The following is a 25,702-nucleotide window of genomic DNA, read 5'->3' as shown; positions in this document are numbered from 1 at the left end:
GTGCGTGTGTGTGTGTGTGTGTGTGTGTGTGTGTGTAATGTGTGTGTGTGTGTGTGATTGAACCAAGCTCCAAGCTGGCAGAACAGGAGGACCCAGGCTGCTGGGATCAGTTGATCCATCTTCATCTGAGCGGTCCAGGGGACTGGGCGCCCTGTGAGTTCAACATCTTAACCTTAACCTTACCATCCTTTGGTTTACGTCTTCTTTTTTTTCTTCTTCTTTCTCATCTCGTGTCTTTATCCTGCTTTCCTACGACTTTCTGTATGTTGTCATCGTCCATCATCATCCTCCTCTTTTCCTTTTTTTGTCTGTGTACTGTGTAGTCATTATTGGAGCAATTGTTTGGACTTAAGTGTATCTTGATTTATTAGTTTCTTATTCCAGAATATTTCAATTTCTGAGTTCGATTTTTAGCAGATATTCGTAATCTTGGCTCTGTCTTCACATAGTACGAACTCATTAAGGATAGCCTTTCCATGATTACCTTGTCCAATCAACTTGAAATGTGACATCTCTTCCAGATTTTCCGCCCCCAACTCTGTTCCTGTAGAACGGCTAAATGCTTTCTCTGTGTCCCCAATTATCTCTAATGCTTTAGATTAGCTTAAGTATCTTATAGATGATGACATGTGAAAATTAGATGACATCGGCTTATTGTGTGTGTGTGTGTGTGTGTGTGTGTGTGTGTGTGTGTGTGTGTGTGTGTGTGTGTGTCTGTGTCTGTGTGAAAGTTACTTTGGAGGAGCAGAGTGCTGCTCACCGTCACCTAGGTTACATAAAGCCAGCCTCTCGTACAACTGCAATCTTTTTCAAATTCAGAACTCCCTCAATCTCAAATCCAGCACCTGGATGCACTTTAAAATGCCGCCCGTGCGTGCGCACTGTGGCAAGTAAAATAAGCCTATTTTATTTTGGTCCTTGGTCCTGGAATGACCTCCAGACACGCCTCTCCGATCTCCTTGTGTCGCTTCAAACAAAAAATATCGGAAAGATTTTTGCCACCTGCTGCTCCTGCTTTGATGTTGCATTTTAAATTGTGGTTGTTTTCGGTTGATTGTTATTGTTTTATTGTGCTTGTATTTTATTAAGCTGAATTTGACTTTTCATTGAAGATTTCGGTTGTATGGTAGTCTACTGTATGTGTATTGTGCTTTGTTATGTATGTATTATCATAATTCGTGCTTGCCTTCTTGGCCAGATCACCATAGAAAAAGAGACCTCGTCTCAATGTTTTTATTTTTTGTTTTTTGGTTAGATAAAGGTTTGACAGGCGCAGCGGACATTGCGCTTGTCACCAACGCAAGAGACACTGGTCTCGAATCCGGCTGTCAGCGTTGCCTCCGGCTTGGGCCGGCCGTCATACTAACTCAATTGGCAGAGTCAGCGGGAGGGAAGTCGATGGGTGGTAATCTGGTCGTTGTAAACAGCGACTCTGGTCGTTGTAAACAGCGACGCCTACAGGTCGGTCAGGGCGCCTGCACACCAAAGACAGGAGATGGCGGGGGCAGTGTGTGAGCCTCCCACACGTTACACCTCGCCAATGAGAGTCCGCGCTGGCAGGTGAAAAGAAGTGACTGGCTGCCTCCACATGTATCGGAGGGGACATGTGATGGGCTGGGCTTCTATCCTCCCTACGACCACCCAGTGGGGGGCACATGCGAGCAATGATCAGGACAGGGGAGGGAGAATTGGCACGAGAGGAAAATTGGGATGGGAGAAAAATCACAGAAAAAGGAGGAGAAAAAGTAGAATATAAACTAAAGGTTTGATGATGATCTTTATCCAACATTAATCAAGGCACATGACATTCTGCCCTTGATCTCATTCCTCTTGACGTGCTCCCTCCTCCGCCTTCCCCTGCTGTCCTTGTCATCTGGCCCGTGTTTGGGTCTCCTCCTCGGGCAAGTAGTTGTTGGATTACCAGCAGTGACACGTGTTGGATTATGATGGTTAGATGTAAACAAAGTGGGCCTCGAGGGCAAGGCAGATGTCAAGACATGGAGAGAGAAACCTTAAGACGGGTGTGTTCTCCTGACCTGAAGGCTTAGGACGACTGATTGTCCCCCCTGAGGTTCTCGTGACTCTAGAGTCTAGAGAGTGTAACGGATGATGTAATACTGCAGCCGTGCCGGTGTATAACGCAGAACTCCGCTTTATGACGCAGCGATTGTGAGGGTTTGTTGTGTGACAGTGTCTTATCCTTTTCGGTTTCTACTAGGGCTGACCTTCGATAATTTTTTTGGAATTCGAAGCTTCGGGGCCGAGATTCGATTTTAATTCGAAGCTTTGAGATAAAGAAAATAAAAAGATATATATATAAAAAATTATAAATATTTTTTTGGGACTTGGGACTTGTTGTGGGACTTGTACAGCACTTTGTTCAACTTTGTCAGTGCTGTAAAGTTTAAACCTTTTAAAATCTTAGACAAACTAAACACTTTGCTTCCATGAAATATTGTAAGCCATCATTTGAGGCTTTATAAAAGCAGCACAATGAACACAAATCTGTCAGTGCCGAGTCCGACCTCATCTTAAATAACAACTGCTCAGCTGCTCCCTTAATGAAGTTATGAGTTTTCTTCTTTTCTTTTTCTTTTTAAGTGCATTTTATTGACAGGACAGTTTGGAAATTGGGAGAGAGAGAGATGGGGAGGACATGCAACACATGTCCTGGGCCGGATTCGAACCCAGCACGTTGCGATTACACTACAAGCGTATACGTGGTGCGCCACCAGAGCGCCCCTAAGTTAGCAGTTTTCTTATCAGTCCTGGACTATGGTGATGTAATTTATAGGCATGCTTGCGGCCTCAACCCTTAAATCCCGACTTTGTACAGTATATCACTCTGCCCTCAGATTCATCACTAATGATAGATACGACACTCATCGCTGTGTCCTTTATGAGAAGGTTGGTTGCTCCTCGCTGATGGAGAGACGCAACAAACACTGGTATTTGTTCATTTTTAAGGCCCCTTATTGGTAAGCTACCTCCTTATACTACATCATTATTGGAATGGAATTTTGGAACCTATTGAAGGATCTCGATGGTTTTTCAATGTATATAATGTATATATTGGGGAAGATGACAGCATCTAAAGGTGCCAGGTCAGAGAGGTAGATGTGCATGGTGGTGGAGGCGGTCAGAGAGAGAGGCAATGTATTTAGCAGCAGACTAAGATAGAGCCCAGTGCATGCCGAGGTCGTTTCAGCACATAACAACTGATAGGACTGCGAGCAGGCAGAATGGAGAGATAGAAAAGTGGGTGACATCCATAGAACAGACGTCTAGTGTGTGTTTAAAGGTGAACAGCAGTTGCCATGACAGCGCGTCACATGGCCACAAGAAGAGGGGCGGGGCCTGGCATTGCTATGCCGAGATGATAATGATGATGATGAATATTGTAAATGTGAGTCTCCTTCCGGGTCAGGGTTTCCGTTAGAAATAATTGTTGCCGGCCTCAGTGTCCGGTAGATTTCAATCTACCGGTCAAATAAGAGAAATTCCGGTCAGAGTTTATTGAGCTTAAAAACAATTGATAGGCAAAAGAATGACAACAAAAGAAAAGAATGACATCATCAAGACATGTAGATTTATAATATTTTTACTTAAAACTAGGCTACTTTTGCGTATAGTCATTATATTCCAAATAAAATAAGTCCAGAGACTCCGTGCTGCTGCCGACTTTAAATCAAATAGGTGTCTGTGGGCAGTCGCCCGACATTAATAAACAGCAGTCTGTTATAATCACATTTTTATGAGCTAACGAATTCCGTTATATTGGACATTTGTATTAATTATATCAAGCGAAGAACTGAGAAATTTGGCAGAGAGAGACGGCAACATTATCGTGGGTTTGCGTGACGACTCTCTCTCTCTCCACCTCCCAATGACTTATTTGCGAGAGTATGTCGATGCAGAGCAGCAGATTCAGCTGTTTTCTGGCTCTTTTCTGGCTCTATCTGGGGACCGCTCAGCAGCGCCCCCCACCCAACAGCTGAATTGCCAATGGCTGAATTGGAGTACTGCACTGTGCCGCTGCTGCTCCGGCTCTGCAGCTGCACATGCACTCCAAACCCAGCACTAAGCTCTCGCTGACAACGTCGTTGTCATTATTAGAAGCAACGATGAAACAAATGTAATGATTGTTTCGTTCATCGCATAGGCTATTTAATTTTAGCCTATTTTAATACAATTAAAATAATCAAATTGTGCTTAGAGGGAATTATTTTCACCAGACATTAAGACCGGAGAGATTAAATATGTCGGACTTCAACAGATTTTGCCGGTCAAATACCGGTAATTACCGGCTAACGGAAACGCTGTTCTGGGTGTAAGTTAGATCTAGACACGAAGCTGACACGAGCGGACGTGAATCAGAGACTTCCATCCCTCCCTCACCCTCGCCGGTGGGGGAGGGGAGATGACACATCATCATTCGCTTCGGCTAACGGGAGAAAGGTTTTGGCTAACGACAAGGCCTCAGCCACCATTGGACTAAACAGCAGAAGAGACGATAGAATAATGAATTTAGTGTTCCATCAAAGACTTTTCAAGGACAATACGAAATGGGTAACATCTGAGGCTTTTGTTTATGTAATAAACAACGATTCCAAGAAAGGTACTACGCTGTCCAGTGTCGAATACTTATGGTTACGGATTGCATTAAAGGGGAATGACAAAGATTGTACAGCTAGTATGAGAAGACAGAGAGAAATAAACACAACACAGAAACTACACAACGACAACGATGGAGAGGTGATACTGGCTGATTGATCCAAATCTAACACTATTGTTGTGAAGGATCAGATTAAACCGAATATATATATATTTATTTATGGATATATATTTAATAGTATTTGTATATCGTTTGATATCCCTTGTATATTCCTTGTACATATACACTGAATATCCCTTTATTCTACTACAGCCCATAATAGTTCATTCTCTTATTGGACAAAAGGACCAGGCGCCAGGGACAAGCCCCTGGCGTTCAAGTTCAAAGGTACCGACGAGACATGCCTTTACTAGCCTCAGCTCCGCGCAGGAATACGGCTACCGAAAGCAGAGCGGCACTACTTGTCCACCGTGCATATAAATATGGCGCAAGAAATGTAGAATTCCTCTTAGTCCTTTACCCTTCTACCCAACTAAGTAACAAGATGTGAAGCCTCACCCCACGATACCGCGTGCGGTGTAGTACGGCCTGTTTGGCCTTAGAATAGCAGTGAGACCTCGTGCGAATTAATAGCTGAATTGCCAGAGTTTGGCACCGTATTTCTATTAAGTAATAATAGTCTATTATGTATGGTGCATCGTTCGGTTAGAGTTCTAAAGTGAGCAGCAACCCCATCGTTTCCTCGCGTTATCTAGAGTCTTAACCAGGCTGGGCAGACCACGCGTGGTGCTTTCATCCGAGGAGTTCTGGGCGAGGACGAGTGGACCTGCACATTGGATTACCTACCCCGACGACTGCTGAGCCCTATACGGCATGGAATATCTATTTGCTTTGGTGCTTTGATTTGTGGAGCGGATAATCGCCAACACCGGTGAGTGTTGGATTTACCCCGAGAGGAGCCAAGGTGAGACGGCGCTCAGACCAGACTGAGGTCGCCTCGCTTCTTCCTCGTTGTGGACCGACAGCGACAGCTACAGCTATCGTCTACAAGAGAGCCCAAGTGTATTCATCTGTGGATCAAGGTTCCACGGGCACTGTTTTCTGTACCTGAATTCTCCCTGGAAATCGTTGACCAGACGGGATACAGCCGACGGCTCTCCTACCCCCCCTACTGGCTTACAACCGGCGGGACCCCTTCAGTATATTATCCAGCTATAATCATTAAGTGACCATCGCTATAATCCCCTAAGAGCCAGGTTGTATACTTGCTTCCTGTGTAACCAGAGATTGGACATTCAGTGTTGATTTGCATACGAGTACTCATTTGCCTTACAAGAGCATTCAATTCAAATCATAAATGTAATAAGTAATTATTATATGTACCTTTTGCTATATATTAAATATTTGACTATTACCTTTGTGTGGACCTGATTTCATATGTGGGAAAGTGTTCATCATACTTAGATATCGTGTACTGTATGGCCAGTAATTAAAGTACATAAAGCGGTAGTGGTTTAATGATACCATACTTATCAATACAGTCAGGGAATTGTACCCCTCAGTTACAATTGGTCCTTCGAGCCGGATGGTAATCAGTGTAATATTAATATAGTGGTATTAATATTGAAATGGCCTATGATGAACACTCCACGAAACGGTCCTCCTAAAGTAGAACGCCCGCAACGTAGACGACAGCCACCTCAGTACTTAGAGGATTACGCTGTCAGTAAACTACCTAGCCTTCTACAAACAGTAAACGCAGTAAAAGGAGAAAGTAAAATTATGTACAACCCTATCAACCAGGATACCCCGACCACAGAGGCCCTAGTGGGTTCTAATGTAACTGACCAAGCTCACGGTGGGGACCAGGAGGGAACTGACACGACTTTACCCCCCGCCAATACTGAAGAAGTAGTCCCCCCAGAGCTCCGGGAGGAAGACAACCCTCCAGAGGTGGAACTCTGCACGGAACAAGATGAGGAGAGCGCCGAGGAGATAGAGCTCCAGGACTCCCCGACGAGTACAGCCAGGAGCGGCTCACCTCTACAAGCGTCTTCCCCCAGTGAGGCGGAGAGGATGCTGTCACAGGCGTTCCTCATCAGCCTGACAGCCTCTACCGAACGCGATCGACTCCAGGGTGAACGCGATCGACTTCAGGGTGAACGCGATCGACTCCAAACACAGCAACGGAGCGAAGAAGAGCACATACGCCTGGAGATGAGACGCCTTCAGACGGAAGAGAATATGGCAAGAGACCGGTCCGACACCCAGCGTGCCGCTGACGGTGCCCAAAGAGAAGCAGAGCGCGACATCGCTCTCATCCAGCGCGAGGCCGAGCGCGACAGACTACAGGGCGAGCGCGACAGACTACAAGCCGAGCGCGACAGACTACAAGCGCAGCTAATGGAGCAGCTGATCACCAGGGCAACACCCCCTCCCTCCACAAGGGGTTCCAGAGCCTCGTCAAGACACACGTCAAGGGCACCCTCCCCTAACCGATTAGGCGACCTTGAACTCGACCACCAGAGAGAGTCTACACCCCCCTCCGAACTCCTTCCCCGACCGGTCCAAGTGAGACCCAGCGACAAGGAAGGAACGGCGGACACGGCGGAGAGGCTAAATAAACGACTACAGGATCTAGATGACCTGGCAGAAGAAGAAGAGGGAGAAGAGGAGAGTCAAGCCCGACAGCAGCACATTACTCCACAGGACCAGGAGGTCCAGTACAGCCCAGGCTATACCCCCGCGGCTCTGCGCTACAGACCCCCGACTCGACTCACGGGTGAGCATGACGCACGACCAGTCCCGAGGAATAGCACCTGGACCAGCGGGCCATGGTACCCTGCCAGTACCAGCCCACCGAGAGGCGTAAGAAGAGACTCGCCCAGGAGGCCTCTCTTCCAACGCTCACCGATGTGCCAGCCATCCATGGCGTCATACATTGGCACACCGACGTTTCCAGACTTCACCCATGAGAATCGAGCACAGTACACGGAGCTCCGGATGTGCTTAGAGACAATGATGGTGGATGTCGCTGATGAACGCCACAAGTATGCAATATTATTGAAGCACCTGAAAGTGCCCCGAGCGCACAACATAGCGCTGGCCTATGCCACCTCTACGACCCCATACACCGCGGCTCTAGCAGCGCTGGACCAGAGATATGGACGTATATGGGATTACGTAATACAGGAGATAAGGCATATTGATCGCCTACCCCCAGCAACAGACAATCGCTCACTAGACGACCTGTCTATAAAAGTACAATCCCTGGTAGGGATGCTGGGGGCGCAACGAGAAAAGGGTATGCACGAACTATACGCAAACTCGAACGTCGAGAGGATTTTAGAGAAGCTGCCGCCCGCCCGACAGGAGCGCTTCAGGCGGCAAAGAGACCACCGTGATCCTAACGGTCCCGAGCCATCCCTCCTAGATTTAGCCGACTTCCTGGCGAGAGAAGTCAGCAGCCTACGGCTGGATACGTTCGTGCGGAGCACGCCAAGCTCCAGAGAGGGACCTAGGAGAGTAAACGATGGCCGAAGATCGGTGACTGTCATGCACCAATCAGAATCAGTACCGAGCAGCAAGAACCACAGTACCCCCTCGACGAAAGAGAAGTGGAAGATGGTGTGCCCGTACTGCGAGAAGGAACACTGGTTGTCACAATGTGACCAGTTCAAGAAGATGACCGCTGAAGAAGTAAGTCACTGGATAAAGTCCAACAGGCGCTGTTACCGATGTGCGCGCAGTCACATGGCAGCCGAGTGCCGCCTAAAGAAGAAGTGTAGTCGGTGTGACGGAGCCCATCTGGATGTCCTACACGACAGTAACAAAAGAAAGCCTGCACCATCCAACAGCACAAAGGCAAGTGTTATGTACATTGACCCCGCTAGCAGCAGCGGCGCCCAGGTGCTCTTAAAGGTGGTCCGTGTAACCCTGAGTTACCAAGACAAGATCATGGACACTTACGCCGTCCTTGATGACGGGTCAGAGAAGACCCTTCTCCTCGCTGCGGCCCAGCTGGGGCTACGGGGGAGCGAGAACCAGATGACTATTCGGACAATAAGACGAGATCTAAAGACGATAAAGGGCGAGAATGTCTCCTTCACTATCGCAGCAAGCGGGCAGCCAGAGAGACGGTACAGGATTACTAATGCTTTCACCAGCCAAGAAATAGGACTATCGCAGTACACCTACCCCATCGCCAAGCTGATGGAGAAATATGTGCACCTGCGTCAACTTCCTATCCCGCTCATAGACGGCGCCACCCTGACCCTGCTGATAGGCTCCGACCATGCAGACCTCATAGTCCCGATAGACCGGGTCCATACAGGACCCAGAGGTTGTCCTGCAGCAGTCGAGACCCGCCTAGGATGGACGTTACAAGGCCCCCTCGCCAAGTCTCTTAACCGAACAGCAGCCACTGGCTGCCTCCACTCCAGAGCGACAGAAGGAGACACCACACTCCTGCAGCATGTAGAGAGGCTATGGACACTAGAGACAATGCCCTTTAAGAACGAAAAGAAAGACATTCGTTCTAAGGAAGATATCTACGCTATAGCCCTCCTCGAGCACGGGACAAAGAGAGTCAACGTCAGCGGAGTGATGAGATACGCAACTCCACTCCTGAGGCGAGAGGGAATGCCCACCTTTCGTGCTACAAAAGAGGCGACGGAGCGGTATCTATTGAACACAGAGCGGCGCCTAGCCAAAGACCCCGCTCAAGAAGCTGTGTACCGCGCTGAGATTAACAAATTAATCACAGCGGGACACATAAAGAAAATTGACATTAAAGAGGCCGATCAGACGACCGAATCATGGTACGTGCCGCACCACAAGGTCCACCACAACGGCAAGGATCGCATTGTGTTTAACTGCAGCTACCAGATCGGATCACAAAATCTGAATAAAGAACTCTTGGCCGGCCCAACACTCGGCCCCTCCCTACTAGGCGTGCTACTACGCTTCCGCCAGGACAAGGTGGCTATCAGCGGCGACATCAAAGGGATGTTCCTGCAGGTGAGGCTAGTGGAGGAGGACAAGCCCCTGCTGCGGTTCCTATGGAGAGAGAGGATCGGAGATGAGCACCCAGCCATCTATCAATGGGAAGTCCTCCCTTTCGGAACCACATGCAGCCCATGCTGTGCTACGTTTGCACTACAAAAACACGTCGCAGAGGACCCAGCAACAGATGAAGAGGTCCGACAAAGTGTGACAAATAGTTTCTACGTGGACAACTGTTTACAAAGCGTCTCGACGCCAGAAGAAGCCGAGGCTCTCCTACTCAAGCTCCGCGCCTCCCTGATCAAAGGCGGCTTTGATCTCAGGCAGTGGGCCAGCAGCGACCTGCAAGTACTGCGCCGCCTCTCCCCCGAGGACAAGGCCGCGAGCAGCGATACTTGGATGGCGACCATCCCAGGAGAAGCCCAAGAAATGACACTAGGACTAGTCTGGCGCTTCAAAACAGACTCGCTCCATTATAGACACAAACCCCTGATCAAGAAGCAGGGAAGGTCGACGGCAATACCGACCACCAGACGGAGTGTATACAGAACACTCGCCAGACAATATGACCCGTTGGGATGTATTCTACCTTACACCACCCGGGCAAAGATGATTGTAAGAGCGCTATGGGACAAAGACCAGGGCTGGGACGATCCCATACCCGAACACCTTGCATCCACATGGAGAGAGTGGGAGACGGAACTCCGCTCACTCCCCGGTGTTAATATACGCCGCAGCTACTTCCCACCCACAGTGAGGCCAGAGACATGCAAGATCGACCTGCACGTATTCAGCGACGCCTCCGAAGTAGCCTACGGTTCAGTGGCTTACTTGCGTGCCCAAGAGGAGGGAGGAGAAATACATACTGCTTTCATCCTGGCTCGCTCAAGAATAGCCCCACGCAAGCAACAATCTATCCCGCGCCTAGAGCTCTGCGCAGCCCTAGCAGGAGCGCAGCTCGCCACGTTAATCCAACGTGAACTCACCATTCCGGTGCAAAGAACAATCTTGTGGTCAGACTCCACGACCGTACTCACATGGATCCGGTCTGATTCGTGCAGATACAAGGTCTTCGTGGGAGTCAGAGTCACCGAGATTCAAGAGTTAACAGAAGTAACCAGCTGGCGGTATGTGGACACCAAACACAACCCAGCTGACGTCATCACCCGGGGAATGACCTCACCCGTCCCAACCTCTACAGTGACGGGCCAGAGTTCCTCAAGCTCCCCGAAGAAGAGTGGCCTACACCCACCCCACGGGAGGCGAGCAAAGAGGAGGCAGAGAACAAGAAACCTATGTTCTGTGGGTTGACACACACACTCGTCCCCACAGACCCGGTTCTAGACGATTGCCTCACCCTAGAGGGTGCGCAGCTAAAGACATTTCTGTGGCACCACCCAGAGGTTCAGCCCACAACTGACATTTCAGCAGCTGACTACGAAGAAGCAGAACTCCTTCTACTACAACGAGCCCAGAGAGACTCGTTCCCCGATGAGCTAGCTTGTCTACAGGGAGCAAAGCCCGTCCCATCAGACAGCAGACTGCTTCACCTGGCCCCCGAGAGCGACGCCAATAATCTCATCAGAGTGGGTGGTCGTCTGCGGAGAGCCCCAGACCTACCGGATGACGTTAAGTACCCGATAGTCTTGAACAACCGACACAAGGTCACAGAGCTGATCATAAAAAAATACGACGAGGATGTGCACCACGCAGGGGCAGAGAGAGTCTTCGCGGAGATCAGACGTCGTTATTGGATACTGCAAGGGAGAGAAGCAGTGCGGCGCTTCCAGCGAACCTGTCTAGACTGCCGTAAGTGGCGCGCGCAGCCCAGTATACCCCGGATGGCTGACCTACCTCCCTGTCGCCTCCGACTCGGCGACAAGCCCTTCCACTCCACCGGTATGGACTGTTTTGGCCCGCTGTATATAAAGAGAGGAAGAGGAACCGAGAAGCGGTGGGGTATTGTATTCAAATGCATGACCACCAGAGCGATACATATCGAACTCCTTCCAACCATGAGCACAGACTCATTCCTTATGGCCTTCCGAAGATTCACATCACGGAAAGGAAAACCGTCTACATTGTTGTCCGATCACGGGACAAACTTCAAAGGCGGAGAAAGAGAGCTGAGAGAGAGCTTCCAAGCTATGGGCCCAGAACTTAAGACCCACCTCGCTCCATCCCAGATTGACTTCCAGTTTAATCCCCCGAACGCACCTCACTTCGGTGGAACCTGGGAACGAGAAGTACGTTCCATAAAGACAGCTCTGTACGCCGTGCTTGGGGCCCAGACTGTGGCGGAAGAAGTCCTAATGACAGTCCTCACGGAGATCGAGGGAGTATTGAACTCAAAGCCCCTCGGTTACGTCTCAAGTGATGTAGCAGATGTCGACCCAGTCACCCCCAACACCCTCTTGATGGGGCGGCTGGACCCCGCGCTACCACAGACAATGTACAGGCCTGAAGAAGCGAACGGCCGAAGAATGTGGAGGTACAGTCAAGTACTGGCTGATAAGTTTTGGAACAGCTTCCTACTCCACTACCTACCGTCTCTACAGACCCGCCAGAAGTGGGTAAAAGAGAGAGACAATTTGACAGAAGGAACAGTCGTTATGATCATCGACCAGTCACTACCCAGAGCTATGTGGCCGGCTGGCCGCGTAAGCAAAGTGATCACCGGTGCCGATGGAAAGGTCCGAGCAGCTGAAGTGCTCGTCCAAGGACGGACTTACACCCGACCCGTGGCGAGGCTAATAGAACTGCCAAGGCTCCCTGATACTATTGATGACGACCATGACCCTATGACTTTGTGAGTTGACTGACCCTTACAGCGGACATTGAGTAGTGGACAGTGCGGTTAATCTGTCTCTGCTCAGCTAATTAGGTGGGACTAATTAGGGGGCGGCTGTTGTGAAGGATCAAATTAAACCGAATATATATATTTATTTATGGATATATATTTAATAGTATTTGTATATCGTTTGATATCCCTTGTATATTCCTTGTACATATACACTGAATATCCCTTTATTCTACTACAGCCCATAATAGTTCATTCTCTTATTGGACAAAAGGACCAGGCGCCAGGGACAAGCCCCTGGCGTTCAAGTTCAAAGGTACCGACGAGACATGCCTTTACTAGCCTCAGCTCCGCGCAGGAATACGGCTACCGAAAGCAGAGCGGCACTACTTGTCCACCGTGCATATAAATATGGCGCAAGAAATGTAGAATTCCTCTTAGTCCTTTACCCTTCTACCCAACTAAGTAACAAGACGTGAAGCCTCACCCCACGTTACCGCGTGCGGTGTAGTACGGCCTGTTTGGCCTTAGAATAGCAGTGAGACCTCGTGCGAATTAATAGCTGAATTGCCAGAGTTTGGCACCGTATTTCTATTAAGTAATAATAGTCTATTATGTATGGTGCATCGTTCGGTTAGAGTTCTAAAGTGAGCAGCAACCCCATCGTTTCCTCGCGTTATCTAGAGTCTTAACCAGGCTGGGCAGACCACGCGTGGTGCTTTCATCCGAGGAGTTCTGGGCGAGGACGAGTGGACCTGCACATTGGATTACCTACCCCGACGACTGTGAGCCCTATACGGCATGGAATATCTACTTGCTTTGGTGCTTTGATTTGTGGAGCGGATAATCGCCAACACCGGTGAGTGTTGGATTTACCCCAAGAGGAGCCAAGGTGAGACGGCGCTCAGACCAGACTGAGGTCGCCTCGCTTCTTCCTCGTTGTGGACCGACAGCGACAGCTACAGCTATCGTCTACAAGAGAGCCCAAGTGTATTCATCTGTGGATCAAGGTTCCACGGGCACTGTTTTCTGTACCTGAATTCTCCCTGGAAATCGTTGACCAGACGGGATACAGCCGACGGCTCTCCTACCCCCCCTACTGGCTTACAACCGGCGGGACCCCTTCAGTATATTATCCAGCTATAATCATTAAGTGACCATCGCTATAATCCCCTAAGAGCCAGGTTGTATACTTGCTTCCTGTGTAACCAGAGATTGGACATTCAGTGTTGATTTGCATACGAGTACTCATTTGCCTTACAAGAGCATTCAATTCAAATCATAAATGTAATAAGTAATTATTATATGTACCTTTTGCTATATATTAAATATTTGACTATTACCTTTGTGTGGACCTGATTTCATATGTGGGAAAGTGTTCATCATACTTAGATATCGTGTACTGTATGGCCAGTAATTAAAGTACATAAAGCGGTAGTGGTTTAATGATACCATACTTATCAATACAGTCAGGGAATTGTACCCCTCAGTTACAACTATGGAACCCGTTCTAGTGGCTGGCTGGCTAACTTTTTGGGAAATTAGCTTATTTGCCATCTACCCCTGGAGTTAGACAAGCAGATACATACCATTTTCTTCTCTGTGCATGCATTAGGCTTAGGGAACAGCCACTCCATTAGCCTAGCTTAGCGTCATTCACTGGAAGTAGGTGTGCCAGTGTAGCCTAGTTCCCAACAGTCATGAAATACACTCCAAATACAACTCCAAAACTTTCCTGTAAACATGTTGTGACCTGTGTATTTACCACATGAAAAAATAAATAAATATTTTCTTTTTTTCTTCTTTAAAAATTTTTTTTTTCCCCCTCCTTTTTTCCGTTTTCCGTTAGTCGTTATGCCAATTCCCAATCCCCTTCCTGGTCGTTGCGCACTCTACCCCCTACAGTCGGTCTGGGAGAGTGGAGGCTATCACATGCTTCCTCCAACACATGTGTAGCCAATCAACCGCTTCTTTTCACCTGGCAGCGCGGACTCTCACTGGGAGAGTGTAACGTGTGGAAGGATCACACTACCTCACCCAGATCCTTCCCTTGCTGTGCAGGCGCCCCGACCGAACTGTAGGAGTCGCTGTTTACAACGACCAGGACCCACCCTCACCGGCTTCCCACCCACTGACACTGCCAATTGTATCAGCACGGATGGTCGACCAAGCCGGAGGTACCGCTGGCAGTTGGATTCGATCCCACTGTCTCTGCGGTGGTAGACAGCCACTTAGTCCGCTGTGCTACCCGGCCGCCCGACATTTTAGTTTTCTAAGCAGATATATACTCGGAACAATTTTTTGCCCAACCACTGCTGCCTGGGCGCAGTTATTTCATCACCTCAAAAGCCCAGTTTTTCAAAAAACAACAGGGCTTTTCAGGTGATGAAATCACTGCGCCCAGGTATATATCTGCTTAGAAAACAAAATGTAATTTATTTTTTTATTTCTCCACGTGGTAAATACACAGGTCACAACATGTTTACAGGAAGGTTTTGGAGTTGTATTTGGAGTGTATTGGGGGTGACTGTTGGGAACTAGGCTACACTGGCACACCTACTTCCAGTGAATGACACTAAGCTAGGCTAATGGTGCGGCTGTTCCCTAAGCCTACTGCTTGTCTAACTCCAGGGTAGATGGCAAATAAGCTAATTTCCCAAAAAGTTGGCATGTTTCTTTAACGTATTCGCCGCCAGGGGGCTCTCGCCATCTCTGCTATCTAGCGCCAGCTTTCCATTGCCTATTTTCACGATGTGTCACGATGTTTGCAGAGCTATATCTATATTCTATATTATAGCTATGGAGAAAAATAGTCTGGCTCATTTGACAGACACTATTTGTAGTCCAACATGTAAAAAGGCATTCGTTTCTACACACTGTAGTTTGTAGTTTATTACACGCTGAACATCGCCCATTTCCGAAACAATCCAGTCTTTTTCCATAGATCGCGAGATAGGACGCGTTATGTGCAATAAGCCCGAATCGTTCTGGTTGATTCCCTGAACCCCCAAATACTCCCAAATCAAAGGTATATAACATGTACATATGTACCTTCACAAAATCATCAAGGGTAAAGCCTAGTTTATGACAGTATGACAGGTACAGTAAGCCACTGTGATCGTTACATAAACATGTTTCACGTTCGGTAAAATAGACATAGGGGGTCCTTACCTTAGCCAGAAGGTAATCCAGAAAGAATAATTCCAATGATCCCATCGGCGATCGCGATTACAAGTTTATATGTAATTACACGTGTTTACGGGACACTATCGTTTTTGAGGCGATCGGATCTGCTAGCGATTGCTTTGGAAGAGCTCCTCCCCCACAGAGCGAGCCTCGATGCCTCGGTGCATTCATTGACAATACTGCTGCCTTTCTATCAGAGTTCAAAAGGTAGACGATACTGCCATCTGGTGAGATTCGATCGGCATTGCAATTCCAGCGTATGTGGCTGTGCCACGGTAATTCAGTGCGCTCCGGGCGAGTCTGTAGAGCGGGGATCAAAGGAAAAAGAGTGGGGAATGAGTTAAGGTCCCTCGAGTTTGCTCAGAACAGGGTAAATCTGCATTTTGCTATGATTGATTGATTGATTGATTGATTGATTGATTGATTGATTGATTGATTGATTGAAAATTGTATTAACAGATTGCAGAATGGGTACAATACAGTACAGCTCAATACATACAATTGTTAAGGGGATGCAGACCAGAGAAAGACTTTCGTCTTGTTTACATCAGGGTCCCCCATTTTCAATTCATCATAACATATGACATACATGACATACAGATAGACAGTACTGCTACATCTATACATTTATGACATACCAGATTTACAAATACAGTACTGTTTTTGATACAAGAAGAGTATAAAAAAGAGAGTATATACATTTGACGAAGAAACTGTATAGGAGGAGGTTGGTAGGTAGGAGGGGTGGAGGGGGGGGGAACTGTACATTGGATTATCGACTAAACCTTACTTGGTCCCAAGAAGAGGGTCTCGTGTATTATTGGGTTTAATAGGACATTTATTGTACATTGGAGGGGGTTGCGTTAGGACATTTACAGGGGCCAGTTTTCGAATTGCAGTCTCTCCTAGGTGCTCTTTGAGAGTGGTTTTGAAAGTGGGTAGTGATCAGGCCACGTGAGCGGATCGGCGCGGCCGAGAAATCCGCTCTTCGCTCTTTAAAGCTTGGTCCGCTCCGCTAATCGCTCATGTTGACCCCGCCCCCAAGTCGCTCTCCGCTCGCTCCCCGCTCACCTTGAATCGAGCGCTCCCCGCGCCAGATCGCTCGGCAGTTTTTTTTTTTTTTTTTTGGAGCATGGTGTAAATTAGCTCAAACTACAACAGTCTACACCCCCTGGGCCCCTTAACAATTGTTTGTATTGAGCCGCATTGTAATTGTAGCCATTCTGCAATGTTAAATAACGTTGTTTATCCATTCACTAGCTCTATTAAGCGATGATAGGCTAGCCGAGCCACAATGCTATGGTCGCTGCCATTAACGTTAGCATGTAAGCTAACGTCAACAACAATGGCGTCGATACTTTTTCTACCAGGAGTGAGTGTGGGCGTCATAGATATCTATGGTGGGCGTCTCTACAGTGACGAAGCCTGAACAGGATATCACAGGTTTGCCCTTCTCATTGGTTGAAAATGGCCTTCATGTTTGTACATTCGCCATCTGTTGCTTTGGCATTGTACTGCATGTATATATTACATCAACAGTGTTAAACCACTGTGAGCGTCCTGGAGCGGAGGAGAACTCTCGCTCCGGACGTCGCGCCGACTCATTTAAAAACCCACTCCTCGCTCACGTCAAAACCGCCCGCTCCGCTCCCCGCGCCGCTCACGCTCCGATCCGCTCACATGGCCTGGTAGTGATTCACATTCCTTTACAGCTGTGGGTAGGGCGTTCCACATTGATGTGGCATAATTGCGAAATGTGTTTAGTCCCTTGTTTGAACCGAATCTGGGTTTAACATGATTTGTGGAGCTCCCTCTGGTGTTGTGGTCGTGGTATTCACTGACATTTGGGAAGTATTTTGAAATGTACATGGGTACCTTAGTTGTGTAGTGTATCTAGTAGATCAGGCCCATTGCAAGTTGCTGTACTCTGTCGTCTACTCTAAGCCATCCTAGGTTGTCAAAGTGGGTTCTAGGAGTAAGGTCAAGCAGTAGTCTGACCAGTTTGTTTTGAGATGTTTGTAATTTTGTTTTTAGCGCCTTTGAGGTGCTTTGGTACCATGAGGTGCAAGCATAGTCGTAGTACCCTTGAATGAGTGCTCCTGATGCCCATCTAGCTCATGGAATTAACTCCAACGGTCCTTAAAGCTTGACCCTCTGTTGCAGAGTTTAAAACATTGATCTCCAACCTTTGTCAATCAAATTTGTTGATTGTGTTGTTATCCTTACTTTTGTCTCGCCTTGTTGTCTTATTGTTATGATTTTTTATGCTGTGTGATTTTATATGCCTTTTTTTGCTTAACTCTTATGTATGTACACTCGACGTGACTGTAAATGAGGGAAAGCTCAGTTGCCTTTCAAGTTTAAATAAAGGTTTGCAATTAAATGAAAGGTTATCTGTTTGATCAGTAGTATTGATAACTAACACAGTCCTTACCAGCCCCAATTCCAGAAACAACAAAGTATGGTACGAGTGTAGTCCCGCTTGGTTCATCTCAAAGCCCCGCCCTGTTTTCTTGATCCTCCAATCACAACTGTTGCTCACCTCGGCTCGGACAAACAGAGCTTGTTTGTAAATGGTAAATGGACTGCATTTATATAGCAGCTTTTATCCAAAGCGCTTTACAACTTACGCCTCACATTCACCCATTCAATCCACCGACAGCGGAGGTGACCATGCAAGGTGTCAACCTGCTCATCGGGAGCAGTTTGTTTGTTTCTCAACTGGTGGGTCGCGACCCAAAAGTGGGTCGCGGGACCATTTTGAGTGGGTCACGGATGTGTGTGAATATATATTTTTTAATTTAAAAATTATATATTTTTTTTTTATGGTTTCTTTTTTGCACTACCTATCTTTGTGAAAGTGGCTTCTCAGCTCTGGTCCAGCTGAAGACAAAACAGAGAAACAGATTGGACATTGAGCATGACCTCAGAGTTGCTTTGTCTACCATCACCCCAGACTTTGAGACTCTTGTCAGGAGCAAACAACATCCCCAGTTATCCCATTAGTTCCCTGTGATGTTAAGCTAAGAAGTCTGCTAAGAAGCATATATTATTTATTATTTATTATTATTATTATTATTATTTTATTTCATTGGGTTTTTAGCCCTAGTTGCACTTTTGTTGCACTTTTTTGTGTTTATTTCATGTTTTTAACAGTGCATGAAAGATTGTGTATTACTGCAAAAAAAGAAAATTTGAAATAAATCATAGTGGTTAAAAAATGTGGGTTGCGACTTAATGACCAAGGAAAATGTTGGGTCCCGAGTAGGGGTGGGAATCACCAGAGGCCTCACGATACGATACTATAACGATACTTGAGTCACGATACGATAGTATTGCGATACTAAATATATTGTGATATGCTGATTATTGCGATATTAATATTGCGATATATTGCGATTTGTTACCTTTTTTCAACTGCAAAGTAAAACTTTGTCAACATGTTTTATCTAATAAAATAAAGTTCAGTCTGTTCATCTCACTTCAATAATTTTTATTGCAGAACATGGTATTTTCTCAAGCAGACAGATGTAAACACTGTAATCTGTGTTGCATGTACCTGACAAACTGAACTGTTTGTATTACAGTCATATTCCAACTTAATTGAATGCACATGTGTGCGTGTGTGGACTATTGTACTATTACAGGTATTGAAATTAACAATGCAACTTCCTTATACATTTTTTTATGAATAATTAAATATCGATACTTGGCGTCCCTGTATCGATACAGTATCGCCACGCAAAGTATCGCGATACTACTACGTATCGCTTTTTCCCCCACCCCTAGTCCCAAGGCTAGACCAGTTGAGAACCACTGTTAGACGACCTGCTCTCTACCTCCTGAGCCACTGTCGCTCCGAGGGAAGCAACGGTTGTGATTGGAGGATTAAGCAAAGAGGGCGAAGCTTGAGATAGGTCACTTGACTTCAACTGACCGCTGTTTGCTGTTGTGTTGTTGCTGCTGCAGGTGACGCCTGGAAGGTGGAGATCCCTCACGTGGAGATGGAGGTGGTGCGGGGTCAGAGGGCGGTGCTGCAGGCCTGGTACAGCCCCAACTTAGAGTTCATCAAGAACTCTGTCCTGTGGCAAATCATCCGCAATCAGTCCAAGCAGGTGAGTCAAGTCATTACATCTACAACTAGCCTATGCCTATACGCCCCTGCGCCCTAGTGGTCAAGTTCTGCAAGCCGCTGCTGTCCAGGCTACAACATGTATTGTGTAAAAAAAATTACTGTGGAAAATTATTTTCATGGGCCTTTTGTTAACACCCACCTCCCCCTGTCCTGTACCCTGATTATATTCATTTTGTTAACACCCCCCTCCCCCTGTCCCGTACCCTTATTATATTCCTTTTGTTAACACCCCCTTCCCCCTGTCCCGTACCCTTATTATATTCCTTTTGTTAACACCCCCCTCCCCCTGTCCCGTACCCTTATTCGATTCCTTTTGTTAACACCCCCCTCCCCCTGTCCCGTACCCTTATTCGATTCCTTTTGTTAACACCCCTCTCCCCCTGTCCTGTACCCTTATTCTATTCCTTTTAATAACACCTCCCTTCCTCCTTCCTGTGCCCCTCACCCCCTCCTTCCTGTGCCCCTTACCCCTATCACCTGGTCAATCCCTTCCCCCGCCCCCTTCCTTTGTGTCAGATAAGGTTATAAGGTGAACTGACAAGAAAGTCAGGGAGCTTGACCCAATTCTCCTGGCCAGAGAACGGCAAGTCCTCTACCGAACTGCTAAACTAACTTGTGTTAGTTGTGTCTTAGCAAATACATTTGTGTCAACCAAGATGATTTGATCACACGCGTAATTAACCTCCCTATTTCCACGACACTACACTTAATTCCTGCCATGAATCAAATCAAATCAAACCAAATGTATTTGTATAGCCCGAGATCACATGGAATAGCCCCCATGGGCTGTAAGAAGAAACATCACAAAAGATCAAAAACAAAAACCGCCATAAAATCTAAATATGCAACACTCCCAGACTTTACCCAATGGAGATAAGGAACGACTCACTAAAAACCTAGCAATAGGAAAAAAGAAAAGCACCACAGGCGGCGTGGAGGAGAGAAGCCTCAGATGGGCTGTTCAAAGGGGATCCCCCAACTGGGTGTCGGTGATAATATAGTGTTGCAATGGATGATAGATGGATGGAGAATAGAACAGGCGAATAATTGGTATGAATGTATATACATGTAATGAAACATATATATATATATATATATATATATATATATATATATATATATATATATATATATATATTATATATAATATATATATATATTAAGGCTGTCAAAGTTAACGCGGTATTAACGCGTTATCGCCCGATTCTATTAACGCCACTATTTTTTTAACTCACGATTAACTTTTAAGAAAAAGAAATATAATTTTTTTATTTAAATTTTTATAATTTTTTTTACTAGACTTCACTCCGGTGTATTGTTGATGCTCTCATTGATACTATGTTTGTTTCTGTGTGTGTGTGAGATATATAGAGAGGGGGGGTGAGAGAGATGAGGAAGGGGCAAGAGGGAAAGAGAGCTGGGAGAGTGTGTGTGTGTGAGAGAGCGAGGGGGGGTGTGTGATTACTCAGCCCTTGTGTGGGTGAATGTAACAAGTTCCTAACGTTTTCTTTCCCCTATTATTTCATGCACACTTTATTCATTGTTTTAAATTATTATTTTCTTTTAAGTTATTTTGTGCATCACTCTGTTTTGAATTTGATGCAATGCATGAGGGTCATCCTTTTGTTTTAAATGGCTGCATAAAGCAAGCATTTGTTGACTCGCATGTTGATAAGAGTATTAAAACTTGGAACTTGAAAAATATCCGTTTAAGGTAAAACATTTTTTTTTATTAATTTGCGATTAATCGCGAGTTAACTATGGACAATCATGCGATTAATCGAGTAAAATATTTTAATCGATTGACAGCACTAATATATATATATACAAGGTAACAATAGTATCTAAGGTACATACGATTTTTTTTATTATTTTATTTAAATAAATAGAGCTAATGGATGAATGGAGCAATAGGCTCCTCTGCCTGTGGCCCTGTGCATGTCTTTCAGCTGTTGTATCAGGCTTGCCTAGTGTAGCTGGACCCAGCGTAACATCTCGTTTTGAGAGAGAAGACAAATAGAGAACCATCTAAACTGTGTTGCCATCAGGTATATTACAGGTTTTATTACACGTATATGTACATACTGTACGTACCAACTATTTGCCTGTTTTATTCTCCACCCATCTATCATCCATTGCAACACTATGTTATCACCGACATCCAAGTTGGGGGACCCCCCCTTTGAACGGCCCATCTGAGGTTTCTCTCCTCCACCTCACCTGTGGTGCTTTTTTCCCTATTGCTACTAGGAAAGGATTGCTAGTGAGTTTTTTCCTTACCTTCGTTGGGGAATGTCTGGGAGTGTTGCTTATTTGGATTTTATGGTGGATTTTGTTCTTGATTTATTGTGATGTTTCTTCTTGACCTGTTTAAGACTTAAAGGGGACATTACCTTGTGATTTCGGGCTTTACAAATAGATTTGATAGATAAATGAGCTTTATTCTACACAGTGTTCTCAGGTCTGAAACATAATTTTTTATTTTTTTATGTACTCATATACACAGAATATTCCCCAGGGTGCTCTCTGTGTCGCTGCCAACCCCTTTCCAATGCACTGTATATGGAGCAGCTTCAGTACTTTGATACCTAGTCATTAAAAACCTCTCACGTCAAAGTTTCAAGTTCAAGTTTTGTTTTATTTGTCACGTATAAGGTCTTCTTTAACTTCCCACCACAGTTAGGACAGCCGAAACCCGTCCAATCTTTCGCCATCGACTAAAGACGCACTTCTTCAATCATTATCTGAAATAAAAAAATATATAAATAAAAAACTCTAACTAACCTTACTCTCATGCACTTGTCCTAATATACTAACCTACACTGTAGCACTCAACACTTTGATGAACATTGTTACTCAGCTGATAGTAACCTGCTGTCTTGTTGTACAAAACTTGTAAGTCGCTTTGGATAAAAGCATCAGCTAAATGAAAAAATTTAAATGTACATTACATAATAATAATATGTAATACATGTACATTACAGTGAAATGATTGGTTCTATATGAGCCCCCTAAGATTGTGCTTCATACAGTAAAAAAAAGTAAAAAGAATAAAGACCAAACAGTATACAAAATATACAATATACTAAAGTACAAAATGCAACAAATGCAAAGATTTGCTAGAGATGTAGTGCAAATCTTGTAGTAATAAATAGATAAAATATGGTGTAGTGTTAAAAAGTGTTTAAAGTGTCTAAAGGTGAGTGTTTAAAGTGAGTGTGTGCATGTGGATGTGTGTGTGCAATGAATGTAGAATGGAAGGGTTAGTGTTAGTCATTGAGTCATTGAGCATCCTGATGACCTGGGTCGGTCTTTTCCTTTCCCGTTTACCAGTAAGTTTGTCCTTGATGCCGCATGTGGGGTTAATGGGAAAATAGCATTTTGCCATGGGAGTTTATAGTTTTGTTAACGTTCCAATTTTTAAAAGCCAAATTGCTAACCAGATGTTGCAGAGAATGACTCGGGTGACCTGGTCTGCAACAACGTTAAGCTAGTTTTGGCTAGCGATCTTCCTTTTTTTTTTAACCGCTGCTTAGAATTCAAAATCCACTGACTTAACCCTTTCACTGCCACACTACAGAAGGTTAACCCTTTACTATCACACTACAGACAGTGTGGCAGTGAAAGGGTTAACCTGCTGTTGTGTGGCAGTGAAAGGGTTAACCTTCTGTGTATTGTCGCAGTGAAAGGGTTAATAGAGAGATACATGTATATTAGAAGGCTTTACACACAGGACACACAGCTGCGTGAACCACAGATGAACCTAGGAGTGATCTATTAATAGTAATTGTCATTATCCTATTAGCTACTACAGCCAGGACTGAAGACCTGCTGTGAGAGGTCTCGTGACAGTAATGATGTACTGTCAAAACATTACAATGTACAGTATCCACACAACGTTAGCAGGCAGCTGATGTGATGCACTTGGTGTCAACTTTTGGTTAACTTTTAATTAGATTTATGAATGAAAAACTCTTCTGTTGCTGACAATTATCTTAGTATTTCATCAAGATTGAGCTAGTAAAGCACTCTGGTGTTTGGAAAGGCAGTGTTTATTTACTTTGACATAATCATAAAGTGTTTCACCAAACCAACATTAGCGGCGTGCCACTTGTCTCTCGCTCTCACAAAATAAAGCAGATGGCTAATTTGCATATTGTTGTGAGAAAGCATGCCAGCCTGTCTTGTTGTCAGCACTACTGATCATATTATATTTAGGCTACTGTTTGTCAGCCATAGGCAACACTGTCATGCTAGCTTACTGATTTTGCTCCAAAGCTCCAGAGATTCTGCTCCAAAGTTATTTTAAGCTAGCTTAGGTTTGATGGGTGGAAAATGCCATGGGCACGGCCATTTTCAAAGGGGTCATTTGACTTCTCACCTCAATATATCGGAATGGAAATGGTCTCAATTGAACCACACAGGACTCCTTTAGCCTTTCTTAGAAATAAGAAATAAATACATACATGATATTATACACACATGCACGCACGAGCACACACACACACACACACGCACACGCACGCACACGCACACACACACACACACACACACACACACACACACACACACACACACACACACACACACACACACACACACACAAACATATTCATCACAGTAATTGTTGTTCAATTGTAAAATAGCCCACATGGACATATCTTTGTCACAACTATATATCAGCCGATATATAGATATCAGAATTTTCTTTACTCCCAAATATTGGTATTGGCCTCACAATTGGAATACTGTATCTGTTGAGCTCTAGAAAAAGTTTCAGGAAGTGCAAGCAAATCACTACTTGATGACCTCGTTGCCCACAACATCCAGCCATAAGCTGCTGAATCAGACAACCCAATAAATAGTAATGATGTAGCCGACGTCTGGTACAAAGTGCTCAGAGAAAATCAAAGGCACCGCAAGGCAGGCAACGTGACCAGTGGTCCAGTAGTGTGTCTAGTCAGTGGTTCAGTAGTGTTTCTAGTCAGTGGTCCAGTAGTGTGTCTAGTCAGTGGTCCAGTAGTGTGTCTAGTCAGTGGTTCAGTAGTGTTTCTAGTCAGTGGTTCAGTAGTGTTTCTAGTCAGTGGTTCAGTAGTGTTTCTAGTCAGTGGTTCAGTAGTGTTTCTAGTCAGTGGTCCAGTAGTGTGTCTAGTCAGTGGTTCAGTAGTGTTTCTAGTCAGTGGTCTAGTAGTGCTTCTAGTCAGTGGTTCAGTAGTGTTTCTAGTCAGTGGTTCAGTAGTGTTTCTAGTCAGTGGTTCAGTAGTGCTTCTAGTCAGTGGTTCAGTAGTGTTTCTAGTCAGTGGTCCAGTAGTGTTTCTAGTCAGTGGTCCAGTAGTGTTTCTAGTCAGTGGTCCAGTAGTGTGTCTAGTCAGTGGTCCAGTAGTGTTTCTAGTCAGTGGTCCAGTAGTGTGTCTAGTCAGTGGTCCAGTAGTGTTTCTAGTCAGTGGTCCAGTAGTGTGTCTAGTCAGTGGTTCAGTAGTGCTTCTAGTCAGTGGTTCAGTAGTGTTTCTAGTCAGTGGTTCAGTAGTGTTTCTAGTCAGTGGTTCAGTAGTGTGTCTAGTCAGTGGTTCAGTAGTGCTTCTAGTCAGTCAGTGGTTCAGTAGTGTTTCTAGTCAGTGGTTCAGTAGTCTTTCTAGTCAGTGGTTCAGTAGTGTGTCTAGTCAGTGGTCCAGTAGTGCTTCTAGTCAGTGGTCCAGTAGTGTTTCTAGTCAGTGGTCCAGTAGTGTTTCTAGTCAGTGGTTCAGTAGTGTTTCTAGTCAGTGGTTCAGTAGTGTTTCTAGTCAGTGGTCCAGTAGTGCTTCTAGTCAGTGGTCCAGTAGTGTTTCTAGTCAGTGGTTCAGTAGTGTTTCTAGTCAGTGGTTCAGTAGTGTTTCTAGTCAGTGGTTCAGTAGTGTTTCTAGTCAGTGGTTCAGTAGTGTGTCTAGTCAGTGGTTCTAGTGTTTCTAGTCAGTGGTTCTAGTGT

At 45.6% G+C, this 25,702-nt stretch overlaps 1 protein-coding gene across 1 annotated transcript in view; it reads left to right on the top strand.

Annotated features, from left to right (window-relative positions):
* The window catches only part of esamb (endothelial cell adhesion molecule b), a gene marked incomplete at both ends in the record, with an annotated part of 236,916 nt that overhangs the window by 188,006 nt on the left and 23,208 nt on the right, over nt 1–25,702 (top strand). Inside the window, one exon of the mRNA XM_084311015.1 lies at nt 19,575–19,720. Coding sequence (XP_084167141.1) covers nt 19,575–19,720 — 146 coding nt within the window. The remainder of the gene's footprint in view (nt 1–19,574; nt 19,721–25,702) is intronic.

Source organism: Notolepis coatsorum (genome assembly GCF_963971535.1).
Source record: "Notolepis coatsorum genome assembly, chromosome: 1".
In the NCBI taxonomy this organism is placed as follows: domain Eukaryota; kingdom Metazoa; phylum Chordata; class Actinopteri; order Aulopiformes; family Paralepididae; genus Notolepis; species Notolepis coatsorum.
This window is presented reverse-complemented; position numbering and strand designations above follow the sequence as displayed.